The sequence below is a fragment of the Pararge aegeria genome, chromosome 7 (genome assembly GCF_905163445.1).
Source record: "Pararge aegeria chromosome 7, ilParAegt1.1, whole genome shotgun sequence".
NCBI classification, from domain to species: Eukaryota; Metazoa; Arthropoda; class Insecta; order Lepidoptera; family Nymphalidae; genus Pararge; species Pararge aegeria.
The window spans coordinates 15,679,288-15,705,247 of record NC_053186.1 but is presented as its reverse complement, the minus strand read 5'-3'; the positions used below and the strand labels follow the sequence as shown (position 1 = coordinate 15,705,247).

The 25,960-nt window shown below is 34.6% G+C and overlaps 1 protein-coding gene across 1 annotated transcript in view; it reads left to right on the top strand.

Moving 5' to 3' along the window:
- LOC120625169 (carbonic anhydrase-related protein 10) overlaps nucleotides 1-25,356 on the top strand; it is a 101,175-nt gene extending 75,819 nt beyond the window's left edge. Inside the window, exons 4-11 of the mRNA XM_039892147.1 lie at nucleotides 5,838-5,974; nucleotides 13,007-13,198; nucleotides 16,775-16,870; nucleotides 18,226-18,292; nucleotides 18,680-18,834; nucleotides 19,481-19,618; nucleotides 22,935-22,980; nucleotides 24,507-25,356. Coding sequence (XP_039748081.1) covers nucleotides 5,838-5,974; nucleotides 13,007-13,198; nucleotides 16,775-16,870; nucleotides 18,226-18,292; nucleotides 18,680-18,834; nucleotides 19,481-19,618; nucleotides 22,935-22,980; nucleotides 24,507-24,580 — 905 coding nt within the window. The 3' untranslated portion in view covers nucleotides 24,581-25,356. The remainder of the gene's footprint in view (nucleotides 1-5,837; nucleotides 5,975-13,006; nucleotides 13,199-16,774; nucleotides 16,871-18,225; nucleotides 18,293-18,679; nucleotides 18,835-19,480; nucleotides 19,619-22,934; nucleotides 22,981-24,506) is intronic.
- Nucleotides 25,357-25,960: the final 604 nt, after the last annotated feature.

The following is a 25,960-nucleotide window of genomic DNA, read 5'->3' as shown; positions in this document are numbered from 1 at the left end:
GGATTACGTCCTACAATGAGCCGCTCATAAACCTTTAATTAAATCGGCAACCATGCCATTTAGACCGGAACACAACAATGCTGCTTCGAAAGACAGAAATAAGCATCGCGATAGTACTCTCCCGGACGGGCAGAAGAGGGCTGTTCGTGCAATATATACGAGTAAAATGTGCCCAAGGTCATCAAAGGTTAAATTTTAAAAGAGTCAGTACATATTTGAAAATTCAATTTTTCTCCATAAAAATGTAACAAAATTTAAAAGTCAAAGAAGAGAAATGAGATTTTTATTGTTACAGTCTCTGTAAAAATAAAAATCTCGTGAAATAAACTCGTTGTCCAGTTTACTAGGCTACATAAAATTGCTAATTCATTCAAGGGCTATTGTATATTATTTAATAACAAATTACCGAATGAAATATTTTAGATGTCTCTTAATTAAAAGTTAAGAAAGTAAAGAAAGTTTATCTAAAAAGCAAGCTTACAGAAAAATCATATTATAATGTCGAGGATTACTTAAACGATAAAAGAGCTTGGGTGTGAATTGCTCTAACTTCAGAGCTTTAATATCAAGTTACTTTGAGCAAGTTTGTTGTGGGCTCTTCTTAGACCAGGACGCGTTTGGAACCCTCGTAGCTTTTGGTTTAATTTGGCGAACGAAGTTATCACAATCCCCTTACAATCATTTAAACATATATGTATGAACGCTTCATAAGTGCCTGTCCTAAATGAATTAAGAATTTTTGAATTAGAATTTTGAATTTTGCTTTTTGTCACAAAAAGCTCAGCTACTACTATTGGGACGGCCGATTGGCGCAGTGGCCTGAGTCCAAGCCGTGGGTTCGATTCCCACAATTGGAGAATTTTTGTGTGATTAACATAAATGTTTTTCAGTGTCTGGGAGTTTATCTGTTATTATTGGTATTTCTGTATATTATTCATTAAAATGTTCATCAGTCATCTTAGCACCCATAACACAAGCTACGCTTACTTTGGGACTAGATGGCGCTGTTTGTACTGTCGTAGTATATTTATTATTATTTACTATAATTCAATATACGATCTTTATGCTTGTCGAAGTAAGCTAAGAATTCATTCAGATACAATAAACGAATTTCACGCGCGATTAACTTTAAGCCGAAATAGTTTTACGCGATGACGAGTCGGGAATCCTCGTTACTCAAATATAAAAGGCTATTCAGTGCTGTAACAGTGATATCGCGTTCAATGGGAATTTGGGAGACCGCAAAATTTGCCCATCGCAGCGCAGTGAGTCGTGCGTAATGTAATGTAAGTACGCGTGCCCATAACCTTCCGTGACTTGCACTCTGGGTACGAATGAATTATTTGATGAGTACTCTTTTATTACCACCAAACGAATGCAAATACAAAATAGAGCGTTAAGACGTTTGCGAGCGAGTTTGACTACCTACCTGGTGCAACGGTGAGCGCTGGAATTTAAGTAGGAGGTCCCGGGTTCGAATCCCGGCAGGGTGGCAATTTGGGAATATTTATAATTTCTGAATTTCGTCTGGTCTGGTCTGGTCTGGGGGGAGATTCGGCCGTGGCTAGTTACCACCCTTCCGACAAAGACGTGCCGCTAAGCGATTTAGTGTTCGGGTGCGATGTCGCGTAGAAACCTAATAGGGATATGACTACCATACTCACTAACAGGTTAGCCCGCTACCATCTTAGACTGCATCATCACTAACCAAAAAAGGTATGGTACATTTTGGTGGCCTTTTGCGTTTATAGCAATCTCTTCCAGGCAACCAATGGTGTAAAAGACAATGCTATAGATAGGTATTAAGTCGGCCGATGATAGATTTCGAAATGTCACACTTTAAAAAACGTGAAGCGAAGAGAAAGACGAGCAGAATTTTACTTAACTTAACGCCTAAATTTTAATATTAAGGTCGTGACACTTTCACAGGCTTAATAACTAGCAAACAGCAATTAATTGCCTTCTAGCTTTCTAGTGGCATTTAATACGAAAATGTTAATTTTCGAAAGTCAGGGCATGTTGACAGTGAGGACTTACGGCTCTGAAACGCGTTTTTTTCATAAGAAGGTTATACTCGGAGTATCCTACGTCATCAAATCAGGAATGCGAAGATCCGCTGAAGAACTAGAGTTATCGACATAAATAAACTTTTTGTGACGCTGAAGTGGGAATGGGCGGGGCACATAGCTTAACAAACCGTTAGGCAATGTCCCAAGGTGCTGGAGTGGTGAATCTGCACCGCCAAACGCAGCGTTAGTTGAATCCCAACGAGGTGAACAGACGGCACTTAATTAGTCGTTGGAAACCGCGGGAAACAAGCTTCACAAGACCGTGACTTTAGATCTCCCAACAATTAATCTATGTCCAGCTGTGGACATTAATGGGATGTTATAATGACGATGATGATGACGGTATGGGAACTAATATTAATATAGATTTGGATATCTGCCTGTTTGGGTAACTTCTATTCAGTTAGCTTCTTATTTCAGTACAGTAAGCTTCATGAATTATGACGTTAGATGCTTCAGTAGAATGGAAACGTACGGGTAATGTAACGTTAGGGCACCATTGCCGAACACTATCGGATGTGCCGGGCGGTCATTACCGTTACATTAGCTGAATTTTTCCATTTAGCCCGTAATGATTATTGGATGTTGTTATATTGAAACCCGAAAATTACCCTGATTAAACCGTAAATATATATTGGTTTATTGGGTCACTACTTAATGTAACTATTTGTATTGACTATTGTCAGTCAAATAGTGGAACGGTCGCATAATATAAAAATATTCACAGATTCAAATTTTTTTATTGATAACACTTATAAGTGTAAATATAACTACATAAACATAAGCAAATCAGTTCGCGATTATCAGGGAAATTAGTGTTTAATAAGCAAAAAAACGATTGTTTGTACATTCATTGCAAATTTATATAAAAAAAATTGCAACTTAATTAGCAACAAGCAAGTGTAATTCTGGCTAAGTCATTTCCATAAAAAAATTGTAACGACCATACAACGCTGTCAAAGCAGCGCCTGGTAATGAGTATTGAGTAGGTATTGAAATTCGTTATATCGAAAACCAAAATATGCTCTTATTAAACTATAAAGTTTTTATGGTCTATCCATCCAATAAGGATGACAATATTATGTTAAATTTGCACTGGAAAATTAAATAATTTGAAATGGTATGCATTTTATAGTGACCATTAATATTAATTTGTAAAACTGCAGTTTATGTAGATTATAATACTCCATAGAAGCGAATATTCAAGCGTGGTTGTTTAGTTATGGTATAACATGACGCTAAGTCTCTCTTTTCCGATTTTGAATTTATAGCACATTTATATAATCGCCATTTTGCAACTTATTTTTATAATTTATTAATATCTATAATTTATATTATTATTTAAAAAATAAGATACGTAGGTAAGTACAATAGTAATAATATCGTAAATTACCAACTACTATTTTACGCTTACAATACCGACCGAAGTTGACAACATTTTAAGATGGTAGCAATCACAATCGAATACAAAAATAAACTTTGTTCGTGAGATAGGCGATTATTAATCAAAACATTTAATTAAAAAAACTCCTAGTAAGAATTCTCAATTACAGAAAATTTTTAATACACCCATTAAATTATTAAATAGGTTGATAGATGCCAAAAAACCTTCATTTACCTTACAAACTGAGGACTAAGTTCGAAACCATCAACTATTTACTACAAAATAGGTTAATAAAACACTTAAACATGGTCAAATCATAGCAGTCAGGCACGATAATGATACCAAAGAGCCGAGCATATCATTAAGATGCTATCACGCTCATCACTGGGTGTCATTACCGGGTTACTAGTTTGACCCGATTTTTCGAGTGAAGACGATTGGAGAATCATTGTAAAACTGCAAGCAAAGATTTTATTTTTACACTAGAAGAAATGGTAACAGTGTATACTTAATATGAGCTTTGTTTTATAAATTTCATGAATGGGAAATACTTTAATTTATCCAACTTGTAGCGAACGGCATAAAATACTTTGTTCGAGAGATAGGCGATTATTAATCAAAACATTTAATTAAAAAAAACTCCTAGTAAGAATTTTCAATTACAGAAGATTTTTAATATACCCATTTAATTATTAAGTATGTTGATAGATGCCAAAAAACCTTCATTTACCTTACAAACTGAGGACTAAGTTCGAAACCATCAACTAATATTACTACAAAAAAGGTTACTAAACCACTTTAGTAAGGTTGAATCATCGCAGAAAGGTGCTATATTTATACCAAAGAACCGAGTCGAGCATATCATAGTGATGCTATCACGCTGATCACTGGGTGTCATTACCGGGCTACGAGTAAAGATCATCAAAAAATCTTTAAAATGTTAAATCTTTTTTTATCCAAACCATTTCCTTAATAACACTAGATGTGCAGTCAAGGGCTCACATGTAGTTAAATTAATGTCGATTATTATACTTGCAGGCACGGGGTGGACATAACCAATTTCCAAACCCCGGAGTTTAATACAGAAAAAAAAAAATTCTGGACCTTGTGATCCGTAGTGAAACATATATACCGCTAGACCAACGAGCCAGTTAAATTAAAAATAATGATGATGACAAAATCTCTATATCCCCATGATATGTTGTTAAGCCATTTCCACACTGATGGTTTGTAATGACAGCAGTGAAATACTGCGATAGCATCATAACGAACTAACTCGACTCCGCTGTGTAATTAACGAGACAATGTGACACTTCATACGGCGTTTAGGGCGGCTTTGACATCAAACGTACAAACTACATGATAGTTTAGGTTTACGTAATTTATATAATAACACATTCCTCGGTTAGTTGCCCAAGTTTATAAACTATTACTGATATTTTTTAATTGTTTTCATGACAATAGACTGAATGGAAATATCCACCAATCCGCCCTGTTGTGTTAGATTACGGCTGTAACCCTTCTCATTGTGAGGGGACCCATGCCATGTATTGGCTGATAATGGGTTGATAGGATGAGACTGACTGGAAATGTATGTCTTTAAACTTTTTCCTAGCTCATTGATAACATACATCGAGTAATTCTATCTTTGCTTTTTGGGCATTACATCGTGATTTTTCTTTTGCCTTTTGTTTCTTTTTTGTCTTTTGTGCTTCATGATTTGAAGGCACTATCACTTATTCATATTTTGTGAGTAGTACGACAAAAATTTTCGAGAAAAAGAAATAAAAACAATACTCTGCCCACGTATCCTACATACGTTGGGACCCAGGCTCGTCAACAGCACGTACCTGCTGAACTTTATAAAGCCCCGTGTACGATACTTACTCTTTAGCTCTCTGATGGCACAAGGAATACTCCGACTCGCGACTGCATGTCGTTCATAATGACGAAAAAATGACGCAAACATCACTCATGGGAGAGCCTACTCACCCACAAGTGATGTTAAGGGTTAATATTCGATGTGAAGGGGTTCGACGGCCGACTGGCGCAGTGGGCAGCGATCCTGCTTTCTGAGTCCAAGGCCGTGGGTTCGATTCCCACAACTGGAAAATGTTTGTGTGTTGAGCATTAAGTGTTTTTCAGTGTCTGGGTGTTTATATGTATTTTCTAAGTATTTATGTATATATAATTCATAAAAATATTCATCAGTCATCTTAGTACCCATAACACAAGCTACGCTTACTTTGGGGCTAGGTGGCGATGTGTGTATTGTCGTAGTATATTTATTTATTTTATTTTTATTTTATTTAATATCAGAAAAAAAGGCATAGTGAATCGTAACCATGTTAAGCTAGCTAATTAAAATAACACTTTTGGTCCAGGTCCTGGATTTTGGGGGCTCATAAACCCTCAATGGAGCATGTGCAACAAAGGAAGGCGACAGAGTCCTGTCAATATTGAACCTGACAAGTTGCTCTTCGACCCTTGGCTTCGAGACATTCAATTTGACAAACATAAGGTACGTAGAGGTATATATGTATTCTTCGATAAGTATGCGGATATATATTTTATAAGTAGGCCCAAAATATTTTTTGCAATTGCAATTAACATCCTCAAATAATAATAATAAATAATAAATAAATAAATATACTACGACAGTACACACACCGCCATCTAGTCCCAAAGTAAGCGTAGCTTGTGTTACGGGTACTAAGATAACTGATGAATATTTTTATGAATAATATACATAAATACTTATAATATACAGATAAACACCCAGACACTGAAAAACATTCATGTTCTTCACACAAACATTTTCCAGTTGTGGGAATCGAACCCACGGCCTTGGACTCAGAAAGCAGGGTCGCTGCCCACTGCGCCAATCGGCCGTCAAGACAAGCATCTTAGTAAAATCCCATTTTATTAAGTTTGTTTTATTTATATTTTCGCACTTTTTATATTTTTAAAATTTACTTTACAGTAAGAAGTAATGAAGAGATTTTTTACAATTTAAAACAAGTTAGAAAGAGAGTGTAACAATATAAAAATATACCATAATCATTATATATAGCCCCGCAAGAGGAAAAGTGGCTGATTTTTAATAAATTTATATAAATATATTTATTAGGGTTTTTTTTATGTAAATGACTTTATTTTTATACATTGTTAACGAATAAATGATAGACATAATTATACAGAATGTATTTGTATATTACAAGTAGTTATTTATTTTGCACTGATAACTATCAGACGAGTTTATACTCAGTTTAGTTATCGGGGCCTCTAGCTTATTTTATAGTTAAGCTTTGATTACCTGTTTACATTAAAAATATTCATCAGTCATCTTAGTACCCATTACACAAGCTACGCTTAATGCCTAATGGAAATGTGTGTATTATTGTAGCATATTTGAAGTTTTCTTAGTACTTTTAATTCCAAAATAACAAAGACTTTCCGCGGGTTTTTGAAAACTCAAACAAATTCTGTGGCTATAACTAGTAGATAATATTTATACAGATTAATAGCTATTGGCTGACGTACGTGTTTTAATATGATAAACCAATGCATATTTTACATTATGAAAACCCATAAAGTCGGAATGCACTGTATTTTAATCACAATATCTGCCAGCTAACACGGTTTAATCTCAAACCGTTGCGCTAAGCCCACTGAATTGTTTTTGTGCAATATGCTCGTATGCCGAAACATTGTAACTAGAGTAATTTTACAACAATGATGAACTGTGAAACAGAAAAGCAGTGATAGCCTAGTAATTAAGGCTCCGGCTTCTATCTTTTCTTAGTTTTATGAATAAATAAATACACTTTTATTGAAGACAACAGAGAACATTCACAGAGATACAAACACAATAAGTAGAACGTACAATTTGAAAGCCTTTTTGTGAGTTTTAAGCAATTAAAATATCACTTGCTTGAACGGTGATCGAAAAACATGGTAAGGAATAAATAAATAAATATAAAACGACAGTACACACATCGCCATCTAGCCCAAAGTAAGAGTAGCTTGTGTTATGGGTAATAAGATAGCTGATGAATATTTTTATAAATATAATATAGGTACATCCAGACACTGAAAACATTCATGTTCATCACACAAACATTTTCCAGTTGTGGAAATCGAACCCACGGTCTTGGACTCAGAAAGCAGGGTCGCTGTCCACTGCGCCAGTCGGCCGTCCAAAAACCGGTATGCCTGAGAGTGCTCCATAATGTTCTCAAAGGCGCGTGAAGTCCACCAACCCTATCTGTACCAGCCCACTACAGGGTACGAGTCTCCTGTCAGAATAAGAAGTGTTAAGGCCGTAGTCTACCACGGTGGTCAAGTACCGGGTCAAGAAGCCTAGACTTTGCACGCCTTTGAGAACTTTATGGGAACTCTCAGGCATGCAGGTTTCACGATGTTTCCTTCACCGTTAAAGCAAGTTATATTTTAATTGCTTAAATTAAAAACGCACATAGCTCCGAAAAGTTATGTCTTTTCTTGAAGGTTGACTCATTCGCGGACGTAGTCGCGCTATAAAGTATACATAAAGTGTATACATAAAGTCAAAGCCGCAGACGGTGGTAAAGTACACCACCAAACTTTTTTCTGTAACTGTGTGTTTCGCAACCAATGGCGAAGATAAAAAATCTTCGCCATTGGTTGCCTGGAAGAAATCGCTATGTAGCGATAAAGCTGCCAAATGGTATACTTTGTTTTGTAATACTTTTCTTTTTGTTCTATGTACTTTTTGTGGTGTGCAATAAAGTATATTCATTCATAAATACCGACTGATACCCAGACACTGAAAAACATTAATGTTCGTCACACAAAAATTTTCCTGGTGTGGGAATTTAACCCACGACCTTGAACTCGTAAATCAGGGTCGTCAAATTTTACACAACATTAATTTTAAACTTACAAATATGTAATATTTGAATTGCTTAAATGAGGGACCTATTAATAATTAATCCGTCATTGGAGCCCGTACTGAGTAAATATATGAATTTATAAAAAAGGTTTACCTAGTTCAGGTAATTTTCTTACGGTGGCCATAAATACCCAAACTTTAACAACCGCAAGGCAAGCACTGTGCAGCAAAAACTTGTCGGATAGCATATCGCCCGCATACATTAGCATTGGATTTGCGTTACGGGCTAAATGAATGCATGCATGCGCAATACAAAATATTCATATGCTATAAATAACCTGTGATAGTGCCCGGTAATATATGTGTGGGGTAATTTAAATTATGTACTTGGTTGGGCTAATCTTTTGGAAAATATATTTTATAGGATTTGAGTTTAATTTATAACATACGATTTTGAATAAAAATTACACTCTAATCCTTTAAAACATATATTGTAGGAATCAAGAATTGTAATTAAGAAACTTTTTGAGCTATTCACTTTTCTTTAGGTTATGTTTTCTTTTATTAAATCTTTGGTACCAACGCGGTCTAAACCTTTATGTTGCAACTTCGTCCGCTCGTCACAGCTATTCTTATTGATAAAACAGCTGTGACTAACTACTTTAATCGTTCTACATAATGCTAAATTCATAAATGATGACGGCCGTTTGGCGCAGTGGGCTGCGACCCTGCATTCTGAGTCCAAACGCTTGGATTCGATTCCCACATCTGGAAAATGTTTGTGTGATGAACATCAATGTTTTTCTGTGTCTGGGTATTTATCCGTATATAATATACGTATATAAGTATTATATTATGTATTTTAATCATTAAAATATTCATCAGTCATCTTAGTAACCATAACACAAGCTACGTTACCTTGGGGCGGTGTGTGTATAGTCGTAGTACATTTATTTATTTATTATGAAAACAGTTCAAAATGCATTTCTTTTCAAATAAGGAAACATTATATGAAAGAGTATGATTTGCACATAATGAAATGGTCATTATTTTATTTACAGAATTGTTTTTAAATTCGGTTTAATATTATTTTAACTGATAATTAAATTTCCCATACAAACTTTTCTTTGCTATTCTATGAGCCACTGCGCCTGTGTTTTGTTTTTCTGACTGGTTGTGATAATCAACTCCTGAGGATCGTAGAGTGATGTTAAACAGCCTATAACCTTCTTGAAGAATTAGGCTATCAAATGCAAAAAAGATTTTTGAAGCTTTGATATTAAGTATACCCAGCGACCCAAGAATCGGACCCAAGACCTCGTGATCTGCAGTAAAATATGATAACCACTAGACCAACGGGGCAGTTAAACCATAAACCTAACTAGCTAAGCCACAACATTCATGAAAATTTACTCAAGTAGATTAAGGCAAATAGATAGGCTTTAACCCCTTTTTCTTACGCCTGGCTTGTGCTAAGAATTTTCTCAACAGGAAACCCACAATTCATTTTTCTAACTCCAGGCTGGTGCTAAAAATTTTCATATCAGGGAAACCATAAATTATTTTACTAACTCAAAGCTGGTGCTAAGAATTTTCATATCAGGAACTCCATAAAATATTTTCTACCTCTAGGCTGGTGCTACGAATTTTCTTAGCAGGAAACCCATAAATTATTGGTCCGACCCGAGCATCAAACTTGTAGGACCTCCTTGCTGTGTATAAAAACAGGCTCCTATACCAACAAAGCGTCACTGTATTTTAATATATTACGTTTTTATTCATTTATAACCAGCTACAGATAGATAAATCAACAAAGTAGACTACTCGCAGTATCTTTTACATAAATAGTTTCAAAATTACACAACAACACTCCACGCCTAGTTCAACAGCGAATATAGATTCTATAGATATGGCACTCAATAGTACGTAGAATCTACATTCTGTCCGATTGACAAAATGTATTTTTACGTACGATAACTCCTTTATTCAAGTAAGTCATAAAACGCGGAGAGTTAACGATGGTGAAAAAATTACCTACTAAAATCGCGCCAGTGTATTTAGAAACATGTCCAGAGTCATTTGTGCGATGTAACGCGTTGTGCTCACTGGTTAAGCTTCGGTTCATACAAAATTTACTAAAGCGATTGTGGGAGGATTCTAACGTTCTACACAAAACGAGTTATTGCAAAAGTATAATGAAAAACCAGCTAAAGTTCAAGAAAATAGACAACTCCTGGTATCATCTCTTCTAAATAAGTAGTTTCAAAATGACTCAACTAACTTTAGGCTAGTTTTGTAATACAGATTTGATACATTTGGCACGGACCAGTACATGTTTAACAGCGCATTGAAAATTAACTGAAACTATTTGAAGTAAAACTTCTTTAGGCGCGACTAGGGAGTAACTCAAATTTTTTTCGTAACGGAAGTAACGCTTTCGTACACGTCTGTGTATTTTCCGCTATTAAAAAATAATCATTTGGAGCGGTCGTAAATATATGTCATATACTTCACGCTTCTTGACTTATAAGCCAGCTAGTGGCAAATATCATTATTTATTTCCAATATTTTCAAACGGATCAATTGTGAATAGCAAAGTAAATAAAAATTCAACAGTATAAAAAAAAATTAAATTGCAATGTTTTATGAAAATCTCTAAACATACAAACAAAAGTCATAAATAAATTATTTATAAATTTTCTAGCGATTGCGACATTCTATAAAATTCAATGACAAAGTTATATTGACATGTGCTGATCTAAGCTTCAATTTTGTACTCTCAATTATTCTGTTTAAAAATGTAAGTATTCATAAAATGTGATAGTGATATTAATAAATTTAAATGGAATATAAAATGAAATAGCGAATATTAAATAAAATGGCGGAGTCCTAAGAACATTTTATTCTTTCATCAATAAATAATAATAAAAGTTTTACTTCAATCGCACGTAAAGGTTACACGCACAAACTTTTTTTACATGCTAGGTGGTTGTATCCCTTTGAGACTTTATTTTTTAGAGGCTTTAACGTTTGAGTTTTTTTTCTTATTAAGTAAACGTACATATTGTGTCAATGAAAAAAAAAATCTTTTGAGTTTCAATAGCATCGTTATATCGACCCATTACCGAGCCATTACAGGGTCTTCTTCCCCATGAGAATCGGTTAAGGCCGTACTCCACCATGCTGGCACCATGAAGATTAGCAGATCCTTGAGATCATTATGGAGAAATCTGAGGCGTGCAGGTTCACTGTCGAAGAAAGTGATTTGCTTAAAACGCACATAATTTAGAAAAGTTACAGGATGGGGTTTGAACTCGGCTCCCCGAAAGTTAAGTCCCACCCGCTAGGCTTCTACCACCGCGACTAGTTTTGAGTTTATATTATAATTAATAAAGACATAAGTATACTTAATAAATTTTTTCTTAAATTATTAAAAATCTTAAAATTCAATAAGTTAACTAACCTAAATTTGTTCGTTATTTATCCAAAATGTCAGTCGCTTCCAGCGAACGATACATCATAGCGGTCGCGTGCTATCAAGCAATATGTCATCTCAGTTGAAAGCGCAAAAGTTGCCAGGCTCTAATCAAGGCGCGCCCATTGATTGATAGGATCTACCCCACAGCCTTGTGTATAACACGCCCTCGATACAAATTCAATTGGGGCGATAGATAAAAATGTAGCTTAGACACCTTCGTATTTTATGAGACCCTAGTATCTTGCTTCGCACTTCCATACTAATATTATTAATGCGAAAGTGCGTTTGTTTGTTTGTCGTTACTTCACGCCCTAACTAATCAATCGACTTCATTTTTGGCATAGAGCTAGTTGAAAGGAATGAGAGTAGCATAGGCTACTTTTATCCTAGTATAACAAACGGTTCCCACGGGATTTGTAAAAAAACCGTAATAAACGAGGACGAAGAACGCGGGAAGCTAGTAAACTATAAATTTGTAGAAAAAAAGATACATATAAACATTTGAAGATACTGACCTTTTACTAAAGAATATCAGTATAGTATAGTATAAAATAAAATGTATAGTATAAAATAAAATCATTTTCTCCGTCCGTCTGTTAAGCGCTTGAGGAGTGAGCGCAAATGATTTTAATACGGTTTTCACCATCGTTTAGATAATTTTTAAGGTTTCTTACCCAAATGGTAAAACGAAACCCTATTACTAAAACTCCGCTGTCCCTCCGTCTGTTACCAAGCTATATCTCAAGAACCGCAATAAGCAAGTAGAATTTTTCACAAATGGCTTATTTCTGTTGCAACAAATACTAAGAAATAGTAAATATTTAAGGGGCTCCTATACAACAGACATGATTTTATTGCCGTTTTAACAGATATATAGAATACTAGTTGTACCCTGCCACATTTCGCTATGGCACATTGTGATTGAATGGTTGAGAAAAATAGATTAAAAAACAATCCTTGATGCGTATTATATAACATGCTAAAATTTCAGCCCGATCGGTGCAGAACTTTTTGAGTTTTTGAAGCGTACACAAACCAACATAACATTTATATATATATATAGATTCCGCAACCCGATAACCAGGTTATCCATCCAGTTATCAACTTGGATCAGAATTGCTGATCCAGCACTTTCCTTGCACAACCACGCCACACTACCCACGCTTATGTTTACAATGAATAATTCTTAGATTTCTCCCCAGGTCAGCGGAGTACTTCAAAACACAGGTCAGTCACTGGTGTTCCGGGTAGAAAAGGACAGCAAACACCAAGTCAATATCAGCGGGGGTCCACTGTCCTATCGGTATCAGTTCGAAGAGATCTACTTCCACTATGGACTTGATGATAACAAGGGTTCTGAGCATCAGATCGACCATCATACATTCCCGGGAGAAGTAAGTAATAATCATCATCTTCGTTATTACCACATTAGCTGCCTGAAATGGAAAGGAAATTCTTGACCTACCAATGCATACATTTAAAAAAATGTGTAAAAACGCATCTAGTACAGCGAGGTTACTATACATTTGATGAATTCCTCATAGAATGGAAGCAGCCAGCCTCGCTCTCATCTCCCGCAAGATAGCAAAATGATTGTAAATGTTGATGTTGGCAAAGAGCAACTACTGAGTTTCTTGCCGGCTCTTCTCGGTAGAATCTGCTTTCCGAACCGGTGGTAGAGTCACACAAACATGCATACTTGACGTTTCAAAAGTGCTTATAAAGTAGGCCTACTTGAAATAAATGAATTTGAATTTGAATTTGAATTTGAATTCAAGCCTTAATCCAATCCGTTGCAGAATGGGTTTCACAATTTGAGAACATTATGTGGAACTCTCAGGCATACTCTCATACTCTCATCTTCATAGTGTTTTCCTTCACCATTAAAGCAAGTGATATTTAATTACTTAAAATTCACATAACTTAGAAACGTTAGAGGTGCAAGGTGCATGCCGGGGTCCAAATTCGGCCGCTGAAGCCTTCCACCACTAGTCTATCACCACTTCACGTGAATTTATGTTTAGTTAGTAAAACGCTTAGTTCCTAGTATATTCTGAAGGCCTAGTAAATATATAAAGAAGTAGCAAATAATTGTAAAACTATCATTATGCATTATGTAAACATATTGCTTACTAGATGACGTCATGATAACGTGATGACATGATGCATGTATGCAAAGTATTATTTTCACTGGTTACTTGATCGCAACGTTCAATAGCTTCTTAAGTAATTACACATCAACCGAGAAACAGAACCCTAAATAATAATACAGATCGCCAGTGTCATCGACTATCAAGAAAAGTCGTAGCTTAAGGATAACTAAGTCTAGAAGAGAATATCCTTTGTGACAGCCCTATATTCCGCCTTATACACACCTGCCTCTCCTTCCAGCTCACAACGCTCTCTTATCGCCCTTTTCACTAGCAGGGTTGCCACTTTCTTAATATACATATAACATGTTAAATAAAATCTATTACGCTCAGATCAGAAATTATACAAGTTTATAGTTTATTCAAATTTAAGTTTAATCCTACTATGTAAAATATAATATAATAAATAATATTTAAACTATATCTATACTTATAATAAAACTCTTACTGGAAGATTTCTGTACATTTAATATATTTTGATTCTTTATAATCGATACTGAGTCCAAAACAGAGTCTTTGTATGTCTGTCTGTCCGGGCATCACGTGAAAACTACTGAACGGATTTAAATAACATTTGGTATAGTGGTAGCTGATATTACGGGTCAACATATAGGATTCTTTTTATCCCAATAAACAGTAAGTTTCTTCCGGGAAATGGGATGAAAGTTTTTATCAAGTTTACTTCATAGCTCCGTTAAATTTGAACTGATTTTAAAAATTCTTTTTTTATTTCAAAGTGTATACTATCAAGCATGTTTTGTTTTTTTTTTATGAAGATTTGATAAATATTGTCAGAGATAAAGGACATAACTGAACGGACTAAAAACGTCTGAACGGGTTTTGATGAAATTTGGGATACATGTAGCCTTTGACATGGAAAAGAACATAGGCTAACTTTTATCTCGATTCCTTAAGTAGTTCCCGAGGGAAAATGAAAATATTTTTATGAGCTAAGCCGCGGGTAGACAGATTTGAAATTTGGTATGCATGTCACCTTTGCTCTGAGAACATGTACTAAAAAAGGACATGTACTTTCTATAACGATCTCTCAAATTGTTCCCGTGGTAGGATTAAAAATTGTTAACGAGCGAAGCTTTAGACCCAATTCTTAAGTCCACGCAAATCAAGTCGCGGGCAGATGGTAGTTATAAACAATGCTGTCTTGTTTAACTGTTTAATCGCTTAACATGCATTTGTCAGACTATTTTGTAAATTGTTTATTAACAGGGTCGCAGTATATTCATATGTCAAATCAACGCTAAACTAGCGCTGATATCGAAGAACGTAGGTACATAAAATTAGAGAATTATTATCCCGTCTCGAAAACACCTTATATTTCCTGTACAAAGGAATATATGAGAGTTATATCCAGTGTTCTCGCGCATTAACACTTGAAGGTTATTATCGGTTTTAGCGGCGATAAACTCGGAAACTTAACTCAATTGAATGAACTTGTTTGAGCGCGATTGTTCGAGAGAAAACTAATTTTAGATAGAATCTCGTTAATAAAGCAATATGTGGTAAGACTTCGCGTTAAAGATTAACTTTTACTTGTACAACGACATTTAATACGTTCAAATTGCTGTGTGAAAGAAGCTTTGACAAATTATTCGTGACTCGTTAGGTGAGCCCACGTTTTCTGACCGTATCTCTTTTAACGGTTTCGGTTTCTTTACTATATATTTATTTAGTACCAAACTCAAACCTTACTTATTATAATAAGATGATTAAAGGTTTCTGAGGATACCTCATGCATTTAAATCTCAGTTTACCTTACTGTGGAATAAAAAAGTCGCATAGGTATATACATACACGCATGAACCCTAAAAACGTTACACTGTTTTTCGGTTAGTCGTTAAAAAAGGGCATGACGTGTACAATGACAGCTTATCACTAAGGTATTTTCTAGTAGGGCTAATACACATTGGCACGGGAGAATCTCTACCCATTTTCTCGCCTAACCTCAAAAATATAGGATGAGAAAACAGTACCTACACGTCATTATCTAGTGGCGCTCATTTACTTTAACTGATCAATTAACAAACAACTTGAACAATTAACTTTATAATATTCAAAATTCAAAATTCATAATTCATTTATTTCAAGCAGGCCTTATATGATAAGCACTTTTGAAACGTCAAGTCTGTCTGTTTGTAGTGACTCTACCACCGTTTCGAAAGGCAGATTCTACCGAGAAGAAGCCGGCAAAAAACACAGCAGTTGCTCTTTTCCCTCATCATCATAATACATTTTACATTTTTACATTCATTTTTCTATCTTGTGAGAGATGAAAGCGGAGTCGGATGCTCCCAACCTTATCATTAAGAAATTCATCAATTGTATAGTAACCTCGCTGTGTGATAAATGTGTTTTAACATATTCTTTAAACTTATGCATTGGTAGGTCCAAAATCACCTTAGGAATCCTATTATAAAAGCGTATACTCAATCCCACAAATGACTTCTTTTCCTTTCGCACACGATATGACACTAACTTATGACCATTTCTTGTAAGTCGACTGTTTATGTTCACTTTTTGTTTATAAAGACTAATTATGTTGTCTTACAAATACTATATCATTATAAATATATTGTGAAGCTACAATAAGTATGCCTATTTCTTTAAACTTCTCACGGAGGGATTCGCGTGATTTAAGTTCATATATTGATCGTACAGCTCTTTTTCAGTTTAAAAAGTATCCTATATCTTACGACCCGGGAATCGAACGCATCTTATGATCTTTAGTTGAACATGCTTACCACAACAAGGCACTTAATATGTAGGGAATAATAACATTAATTATTCATATTATGAATGCAGATCCAGTTATACGGTTTTAACAAGGAACTATATCACAACATGTCGGAGGCTCAACACAAGTCGCAGGGAGTGGTGGGCATCTCACTAATGGTTCAGGTAAATTACAACCTTCTTATTCTATCCCAAGCAAAGGAATAGCGGTACGGACAGAAACACACTGATGTTTACTAAGAGGCAAATTTGTGTGGCATTAAAACCATATTAGGTAGAGCATTTTGTGACAGAACGCGTCTGGGAAAGAACTATATAGCTAAACAGCTTGCTGAGGTCCAATCTAAAGAGCATGGTTGCTGGTGTGATTACAGGCACATGTTTGCAGCAACCCTGCTTACCGAGTCCAAGGCCGTGGGTTCGATTTCCACAACTGGAAAATGTTTGTGTGATGAGCATGAATGTTTTTCAGTGTCTGGGTGTATATTCTAAGTATTTATGTATATTATACATAAAAATATGTATCAGTCATCTTAGTACCCATAACACAAGCTACGATTACTTTGGGGCTAGCTGGCGTTGTGTGTCATATGTCATAGTATATTTATTTATTATCTACGCCACAGGTTAATGGACACAAAGCGGAACTTTTGCGGAATGTGTTCCTTACGTGCCTCGCGAAGTATTGCTCGGTTTAAGCGACGGTTTTCCCTTACTGGTGAACCAATCACTTGGTCTAATCAATTGTTAAAATTGGCATAATGTTCTAATGATTTTTAACGAGCAAATACTAGTGTCTTTTTAAGAGCTGACTAAGTTTCATGGTATTTAGGAATATTCGTGGATTGACGATAAGCCTGAGAATAATACAAATATACGTTATCAAAATATCTGAACTCTGGCCTGGTACTAAGGACTTTTGGAAGACAACTCAATATCTAAGACCTTTTACCACCACCCGGTAACACATCCAGAACTTTATGAACCGTAGTTCGATATATCAACTACAAAACTATACATTACTGCATCATCACATCCACCCAATACCGGCCCACTATAGAGCACGGTTCTCCTCCCACACTGAGAAGGGGTTAAGGCCGTTGACCACGGTCCACCACGCTGACCCAGTGCGGATTGGTGGACTCCACACACATTTGAGAACATTATCTAGAACTCTCAGGCATGTAGGTTTGAGATGTTGTGTCTTTTACCATTGTAGAAAGTGATATTTGAATTACTTAAAATGTATGTGCAATGAGATAAAATTAGAGGTGCGTGCTGGGATTCAAACTCGGCTCCCAGAAAACGAAGTTGAGCTCCTACCCAATGCGCTATCAACGCTTAACTACACTATACACTGAACACTATTATATAATTACAATATAAATTATTTACATAAGTAACTGCTGTTACACAGTGATATTGATGTTTACACTAAGACCCCTATAGAAAGTTCTCTTTCAGAATATAACATGCAATGCATGTCGACACAATTAAAATTCATGTTTCTTATTTTGCAGATTGGCGAGCCTATTAATAAAGAGTTAAGGCTTATAACGAGTGTTTTTAACAAAGTCACATTTAGAGGTAATTATAAAACAGCTACTTAGTAAAAGTAAATATACAGTTTTGTTTTTAAAAGATTCAAAGAAAAAATCTAAATTAATACTTTATAAGAACTTTTGAAACGTCAAGTATGTCTGGTTGTAGTGACTCTACCACCGATTCGGAAAGCAAGTTTACTACATTTACAAATTTTACTGGTTTCGTCCGTTAACGTAATTATTTAGAAGCTTAAATAATACCTTAAAGACAACTTTGAAATATAAAATCTGTCCATTTTTGTAGAGAATCTACACACGCTTCCAGAAACAGATTTGACCAAGAAAAAAACTAACAGATATAAGTGAACTGCATTAAGTAAATTTCATCTTTTCATGTTGTCCTTTTACTAAAATTATTTTACCTTTCCAGGTAGCTCCTATCCCATCAAGCACTTACCTCTCAGCTCGCTTCTACCCAACACGCAACAATACCTTACCTACGAGGGTTCCACCACGCACCCCGGATGTTGGGAGACAGCAGTATGGATTATCTTCAACAAACCAATATATATATCTAAACAGGAAGTTAGTTATAGTCTTTTAACAAGATTTTCATAATGTTACGAGTAGTAGTAGGATCAAATCTTGCAAGTATTTTTTTCAGTAGGCTTGCTTATTTCTGGTGCTAAGCAGAATTGTAGCAATGCTGTGTTCCCGACCAGAAGGGCATGGTCGCCGATGTGATTACAGGAATATGAGTCTAAATACCTACGCCCCAGGTTAATGGACACAGGGCAGCATGTTGCAGGACGAGCTAATTGTCAACTATATACTGCGTCAACTGTTTCTTTCTCTCTCGGTTGCGGAGACACTTTTAAATTTCTTATGTTATATTATCCTACTAATATAATAAATGCAAAAGTTTGTATGAATGGATGTTTGTTACTCTTTCACGCAAAAACTGCTTAACCAATTTGACTGAAGTTTGGAATGGAGATAGATTATACCCTGGATTAAAACATAGGCTGCTTTTTATCCCGGAAAAATGTACAGTATCCACAGGATTCATGAAAAACCAAAAAAATCGCGAACGAAGGGTAACAGCTGGTAATCGATATAGATTAGATTTGTTATTAAAATATGAACATAAAAATTTAAAAGTTTTTATAGTTATTTAATAGCTCATAATCATTGGTTTCTTCTTCTTCACCAATTAAGATCTTGTTTACAGATGTACGCCATTCGCCGTCTAATGCAGGGGTCTCAGTTGACCCCCAAAGCTCCCCTCGGTAACAACGCTAGGCCAGTTCAGCCGCTACACCATCGAACAGTTCGAACCAATATCAACTTTAATAAGCAAGGAATGCCGGTGAGTATCTTTTTCCTATTACTATAAATATATCTATAATATGTTCTTGAATTTATATCAACAACTGCCAACCACTACATTGGTAGATTATTGCAATTTTATTACTTCTACATTTTTTTTGAATTTTAAAAATAACAGAAATTTAATAATAAAATTCTTAGGAACTCAGAGAGCAAAGAGCGTCTTTTTTATTTATGAAGTCCTATCTATATAGATAAAGATAATTTGTGTATTTAGACTTCACTAAGACCATGATATAATCTGTTGGTTCTAGCCTAACATTGTTATCTTTGGCTATAAATTTTCCTCTACACGTGGCGGAAAGCAGTCATCATAATATCGACCCATTACCGACCCACTACTAATGAGAAGGGTTTAAGGCCGTAGTCCACCGCGCTAGCCATTTGTGTATAGGTGGATTCCACAAACCTCTGAGAACATTATGTAGAACTCTCTAGCATGAAACTAAACCTTACTATGTTTTCCTTCACCGTCGAAGCAAGTGATATTTATAATTACTTAAAAATCAGAAAGTTAGAGGTGCGTGCTGGGATTAGAACTCGGCCCCCGGAAAGTGAAGTCAAGCTCCTACCCACTGCGCTATCACCGCTCCCGTCCCGTCCCGAAAGCAGTGAACCGTAATAATTAATCTGATTTGTTTGGCAGAAATATTGTTATTGTCTCAGTACGCCCCGGGAACCTAAAATGTGCTATGGTCTAGCTAGCAGCATATGTTTGTGCAATTGTTTTTCAGTATCGAATGCAAAAAACATAATTCATTTTTTGAAGTAGGCCTAGTTTATAAGCACTTTTGAAACGTCAAGTCAGCATGTTTGTAGTGACTCTACCACCGGTTCGGAAGGCAGATTCCACTGAGTACAGCCGGCAAGAAACTTAGCAGATTTACAACAAATTTTATAGTTTAACAATCTTTAGAATTTTTCTGTTTTGTGAGAGATGAGAGCAATATGTATGAATTCCTTTTTCTTAAGAATAGTTTTAGAAGCAAGAAATGGATAATATTCTGGAAATCACTAATCTCTCGATCGCCAAACTTTACCAGAAGACATGACGCTAAGATGAAGAAACTAGGAAGGACTTGGAAAAAATTATTATATTTATACTAACAGTAGTAGTAATTTTTCATAAGTTATCCTCATAAGTTAGCTTGAGAGCGTAATAAATATATGAGGGAAAATTTACTATCCACTATAACTTTGAAACACTTTTTGAAACACAATTCGCGAAACCACTGGCTTCGGGAAATTACGTGATCTCAATATATGGCTGAAACGAGGCACAAATAAACACTACTTGGCTTGATTCAGACTCGCATCGCATCGATAACAGGCGACAAGTTTTAGAGTTCGCTAATCTTTTAATACATTAAAACCAGGCAAGCGCTACAGAGGCAGACCTCCATGGGATGTTGATATTAAGGAAATCAAGGGTCAACAGTGGATATAAATAGCTCAGGAAAGAGAAAAATGGCAAGCCTTGGAAGAGGCCTTCATTGGAGAGGAATCCTGATACATAATAATTATGCATAAAGTAATAATATTTAGAATAATAGACTAAGCAATACATAACTAATTGAAGTAAGTTAAGATTAGGAAATTAAAAAAAAAAAAAAACAGAAAGGGTTAAGAACTCAAAAATTGCGTTTGATTGCGTACTGGCATGGGTTCATTTTCGAAAAAATAAACACAATAAAAGTTAAATAAGAAGTAGCATTATTACAGACAGTGTGTTAAATTTGTTAAAGTCGGTATTAGCGCTATAAATACAGTACACTCCACATAATTTCGCGAAACCACTGACTTATCTAGATCCAAATGTATGGCTGAAACGAGGCACAAATAAACACAACGCGGCTAGATTCAAACTCGCTCCATTCAACGCTCTGATAACGGGCGAGAAGTTTTTATAGTCCATCAATCTTTTGAACAAGGAACATCGTATACAATAAATAAACAGAAAGGGGCTAGAACTGGGGAAGCAAACGTGCTGAAAATTGTTAAATACTAGCAAATAACGAAGAATGGTACTGTATTTAATTAATGCCAGTTTCTTTTCGAATACATCCCAATGTTTGCTTTCTATTTTATACTTGTTGATAGTACTCAGATTTTCCCAGGCAACTTACTAACTACATGTTCTTATTTAATTTGATCCCTTACAGTTAACTTAATAGTTTAGGAGGTGGACCAAAATTCAAAATATCTTTTTCTTAAAATCGAGCCGTCAAGGTCCTTTCTATACCTATCACAATCTTATAAAGAGGTTACCATATTTTGTTATTTATAATAACACTAGCAGTTATTATTAATTTCCAAAGAGTAAGTAATTCGAATTCCCATTTTCGGGAAAGCTTCCATATTATATTTTTGGTAATACCATCTAGAATTGGAATTTCAATAAACGAAATTCCAAATTGTTATTTTCGATAATGTGGAATTTCAAGAATCGAAATTTCAAATTGGGATTTTCAATAATGTGGAATAAGCGGGCAAGTTAGAACAAAACAATTAAAAAAAAAAAAAAAATGTTTTGTTCTAACTTGTCCGCTTATGTAGACAATCTTTTTAAGACTTTTTAGTGTTAAGTATTTTTTTGAATATAAGAAAAATATAGAAATATGTGAAACAAATAAAATAAAAACAAATTCATAATGAATGTATGCTTTTATTATTTAAAAAAAAATTAAAATCGATCTTTACAGTAAAAAGTAACTGAAAGATTGTTTGCATAATAAGACTTCTAAGAAAAAACGGAGTGAACTACTAACATTAATATGTACAAAAATTTAGGCCGTCCAACTGTTAACTTACATTTTATTTACAATTCAATTTTATTTATTTGTAATAATAGTTTACGCTCGTACAATTTTCAATACAAGTCACTTTGCGGTCGTAAATTGCTCAGCTCGGAGCTCAGTCGAGCCTTGTTTGCAGTTTGCATCCGGGACACTAAACTAAATATAATTTAGTAGCGTCTCCATTAATTAATGAAAGCGGCAAGCTGCGGTATTGTGGTGTCGTTTTCGAAATCCATAGACAATGGACAGTATTTTATTTACGTTTTATACAAATAATTACTTGCAATTTGTTTAATTATTTTAGTGCATTAAATTGTAGACAGTAAACAGATTTTTCAACATCGAAGCCACTTTACTTTTTTATTACGCTCCTCAATATGTTTATTTCTACTTAAAAAATCCTCTGAAATCCCGGTATAGCTGGACAGAGATACATACATTTTTTTTTTATGAGTAAAATAAATGCAAAATGTATAAGGGTACATATTTTTATTACAGGTATCCAGCAACTGCCCGGATATGTACCGAAACATGCATTATACAGGTTAGTGAAATATTTGCATGTATACAATATAACTGACAATGTGAAATTAGTCGAATGCAATGTTTGCAATGCTGAATGTTACGACTTTAAAAAAAAATAAGAATTTAGTTGTTTAAAAACTTTTTACTTAATTGAATGTTTAATTGAATGTTAACTTAATTGAATGTTTAATTGAATGTAAGGAATGTTTTGATTTAACGTTTAGCACTTTACAACCCTGATTATTTCAGCACGTTATGCCCGCAAATCACGTTCGAAAAAAAGTATTGCATGCAAGCGAAAGGGAAAGAAAACCGTAACACCAAAGAAAGCATGTCACAATAATAGGTATTTTAACTGAACACTTACATCACCTACACAGTATATTCATGATCCAAGCACAGACCTCCCATAGAAGAGAGGAAATAAATGCTCAAACCCACCACACTGTTACAATAAGGTTTTGAGCAGCTTTAACCATTATTGCCTTTTTGCCTCATAAAACCATATTTTATGCCTGATCCGGGAATTGAACCCCGAACCTCGTGATCATAATAATGTATCATCAACATCTTCAGATTTTAAATTTCTCAACGGTGGGCGCTTCCTATCTGATAGCAGGAAAAAGTTGATTTAAAATTTGACACTATGCTTTCACACCGAATTTTAAAAAATAGTATTTAGCATCACTAAACAAAAAAAAAACTAATTTATTAATAGTTTGCTTTAAACCAACCATTAGATAAACTATATGCATGTTAATTTATTATAAATACAATATAGATGTAAGCTTTGTGTTATCGCTTGCGTATTTACGAAATCGCTGGTAGTCATTATTATTTTGTGACTCCTAAAACTAATAGCGCATGTAATAACAAATTTTGATTAATTCGCTTTCACTGTTCAATTACGTACCGATTACGAAAAGCAGATCATGCATGCTAAATTTATTTTATTGTATGTTAATTAAATTTTAATTGCTATTTTAGAGTGTTTTTGTTTGGTGGCTTCGGCCGTGGCTAGCTACTAACAAAAATGGGTCGCTTTTCGGTATAATGACGCGTACCTAATCTTTATAAAGCCTAATATAATAATTGGGGGTATGAGTTTAATATGCCTTATCCCTAGCAGAACAGGCCGCTTCCATTTTAGATTGCATCGTCAAGCGCTTACTTGTAGTAGAATTTAAAAAAAGTTTTTTTCAATCACTTCTAATAGTAGTAATATATACCAAGTATAAAAGGTAGTAGTAATATAGGTTTATTACGATAACAGTACCTTTTTATCAGTATCGGTTGTAGAACCGATTTATTATTAAGGTTATAATTTTTTTGAAAAATAATATTAAAGTGTTATTCGCTTGAAATTTGGTCGAAGTTTTTTTCACGGTATTTTAAGTCTTTTGTTTAACTCAGTTGAAATTTAATCGGTTGCTTAAAAAAATGTATTAGTAATCAACGCCAAAGAATTATTTAACTTTTTACATGCTTTGCGTACAGACGCCTACTAGTTTTACACGTTGTTTATTTGTTTTAATGTGTTTGCAGCTACGCAGTGGCCAAGAGAACACAGCATGAGGTACAGAAGCGCTGAAGATCTGGCAATGCTTTCGCTCAACTGAACAATTTAGCTTCATAGTATAAAATGATAGTTGCATAATATTAGTTACAATAGTTATTAGGTATATATTATTAGTTAAGTTAAAATGTCTGTATAGAGAACGTTGAAAAATTATCGATAAAACCAAAAGAGGCTTAACTTAGATGGCGATATTTTTTCTGTTAAATAATAGCTATACGATATTTTATTGAAAAGTTGCGAGAGGTAAATTGAATAGTGACATTATTGGAACACTTTTTAGATCGCGTGTGACGCGTCAATCACAGCGCATGAGATCGATGCGCCGCGACTGACGCATCTACGTGTGTCATCTGAATTACAATTTGATAGAGTCAGCTTTTTCGTGAAAGTAGCGTCGATGAGTTTTGACGCGTCAGTCGCGGTACAGCATTCGCGATGCCTCAATTGACGTGCGTTTGTCGCATCGGTAACAGTCTACTATTCTATAAAATTTCGTATATCTTACAAAGCAACGCATGCGGTGTTATTGTTAATTATATTTATGAATACAGAAAAAAATCTGTTATCAGGGTTGGAGCGTAACCTAAAACTAATTCGGGAACACTCATCGACAGATTTTGTATTCCACAGCTGTTCAAATACAAAGTTTGCCGACCGGTATTATTTGATTAGTTATATTGTAAAATGAGTTATCCGAACCCAACTATTCTTAATATATAATGCAGTTATGCGACACTTAATCCATGTAAGATGAAGGAAATTTTGGATGCCTGTTTACAAAAAAAAAAACTCATTTGCGTTTTAGGTACCGTCAATTTTATAGACAATATTTTTATCTTCCCTAAGAGTAGAAATTGTTTAAAAAATATGGAATTAAGAATTATTATTAATTGACTTTAGAGAGTATAAAATATAATAATACTGATTGGCATTTACGAATATAGAATTTATATTATAATAAATGAAGCTTCAAAAGTAAAATTAAAAAAATCTTCGCTAAAATTAAAATAAATTAGAATATGTAACGTGTATAAATGTTAACGTTAATAAACAGTGTAAATAAAATGTAAAATATCGATGAAATAGTCAAAAGTTATCGTCATTCGTCCACACCTTCGAGTGTATTTATCGCAAATAGGTTAAAATTTAGCCCTTATAAGCAAAAAAAGAAGCTTCTGATTAAAATTCTTTAAATCATTAATTTTATATGGATTTATTTGTTGACGTGATAATCCTATTAAAAACGTAGAAATAAATGGATACGTAAAAAAATGTAAAAGTACATAAGCACGTAGTTTTCCTATGTTTATATTATGTCAATTGTTCAAACAATTATTAAAATAGGCAAGAAATTATATACAAAAAGAAGCTTATGAATAGATCGGTATGTAAACATAGATTACATAATTTATAGATTGTA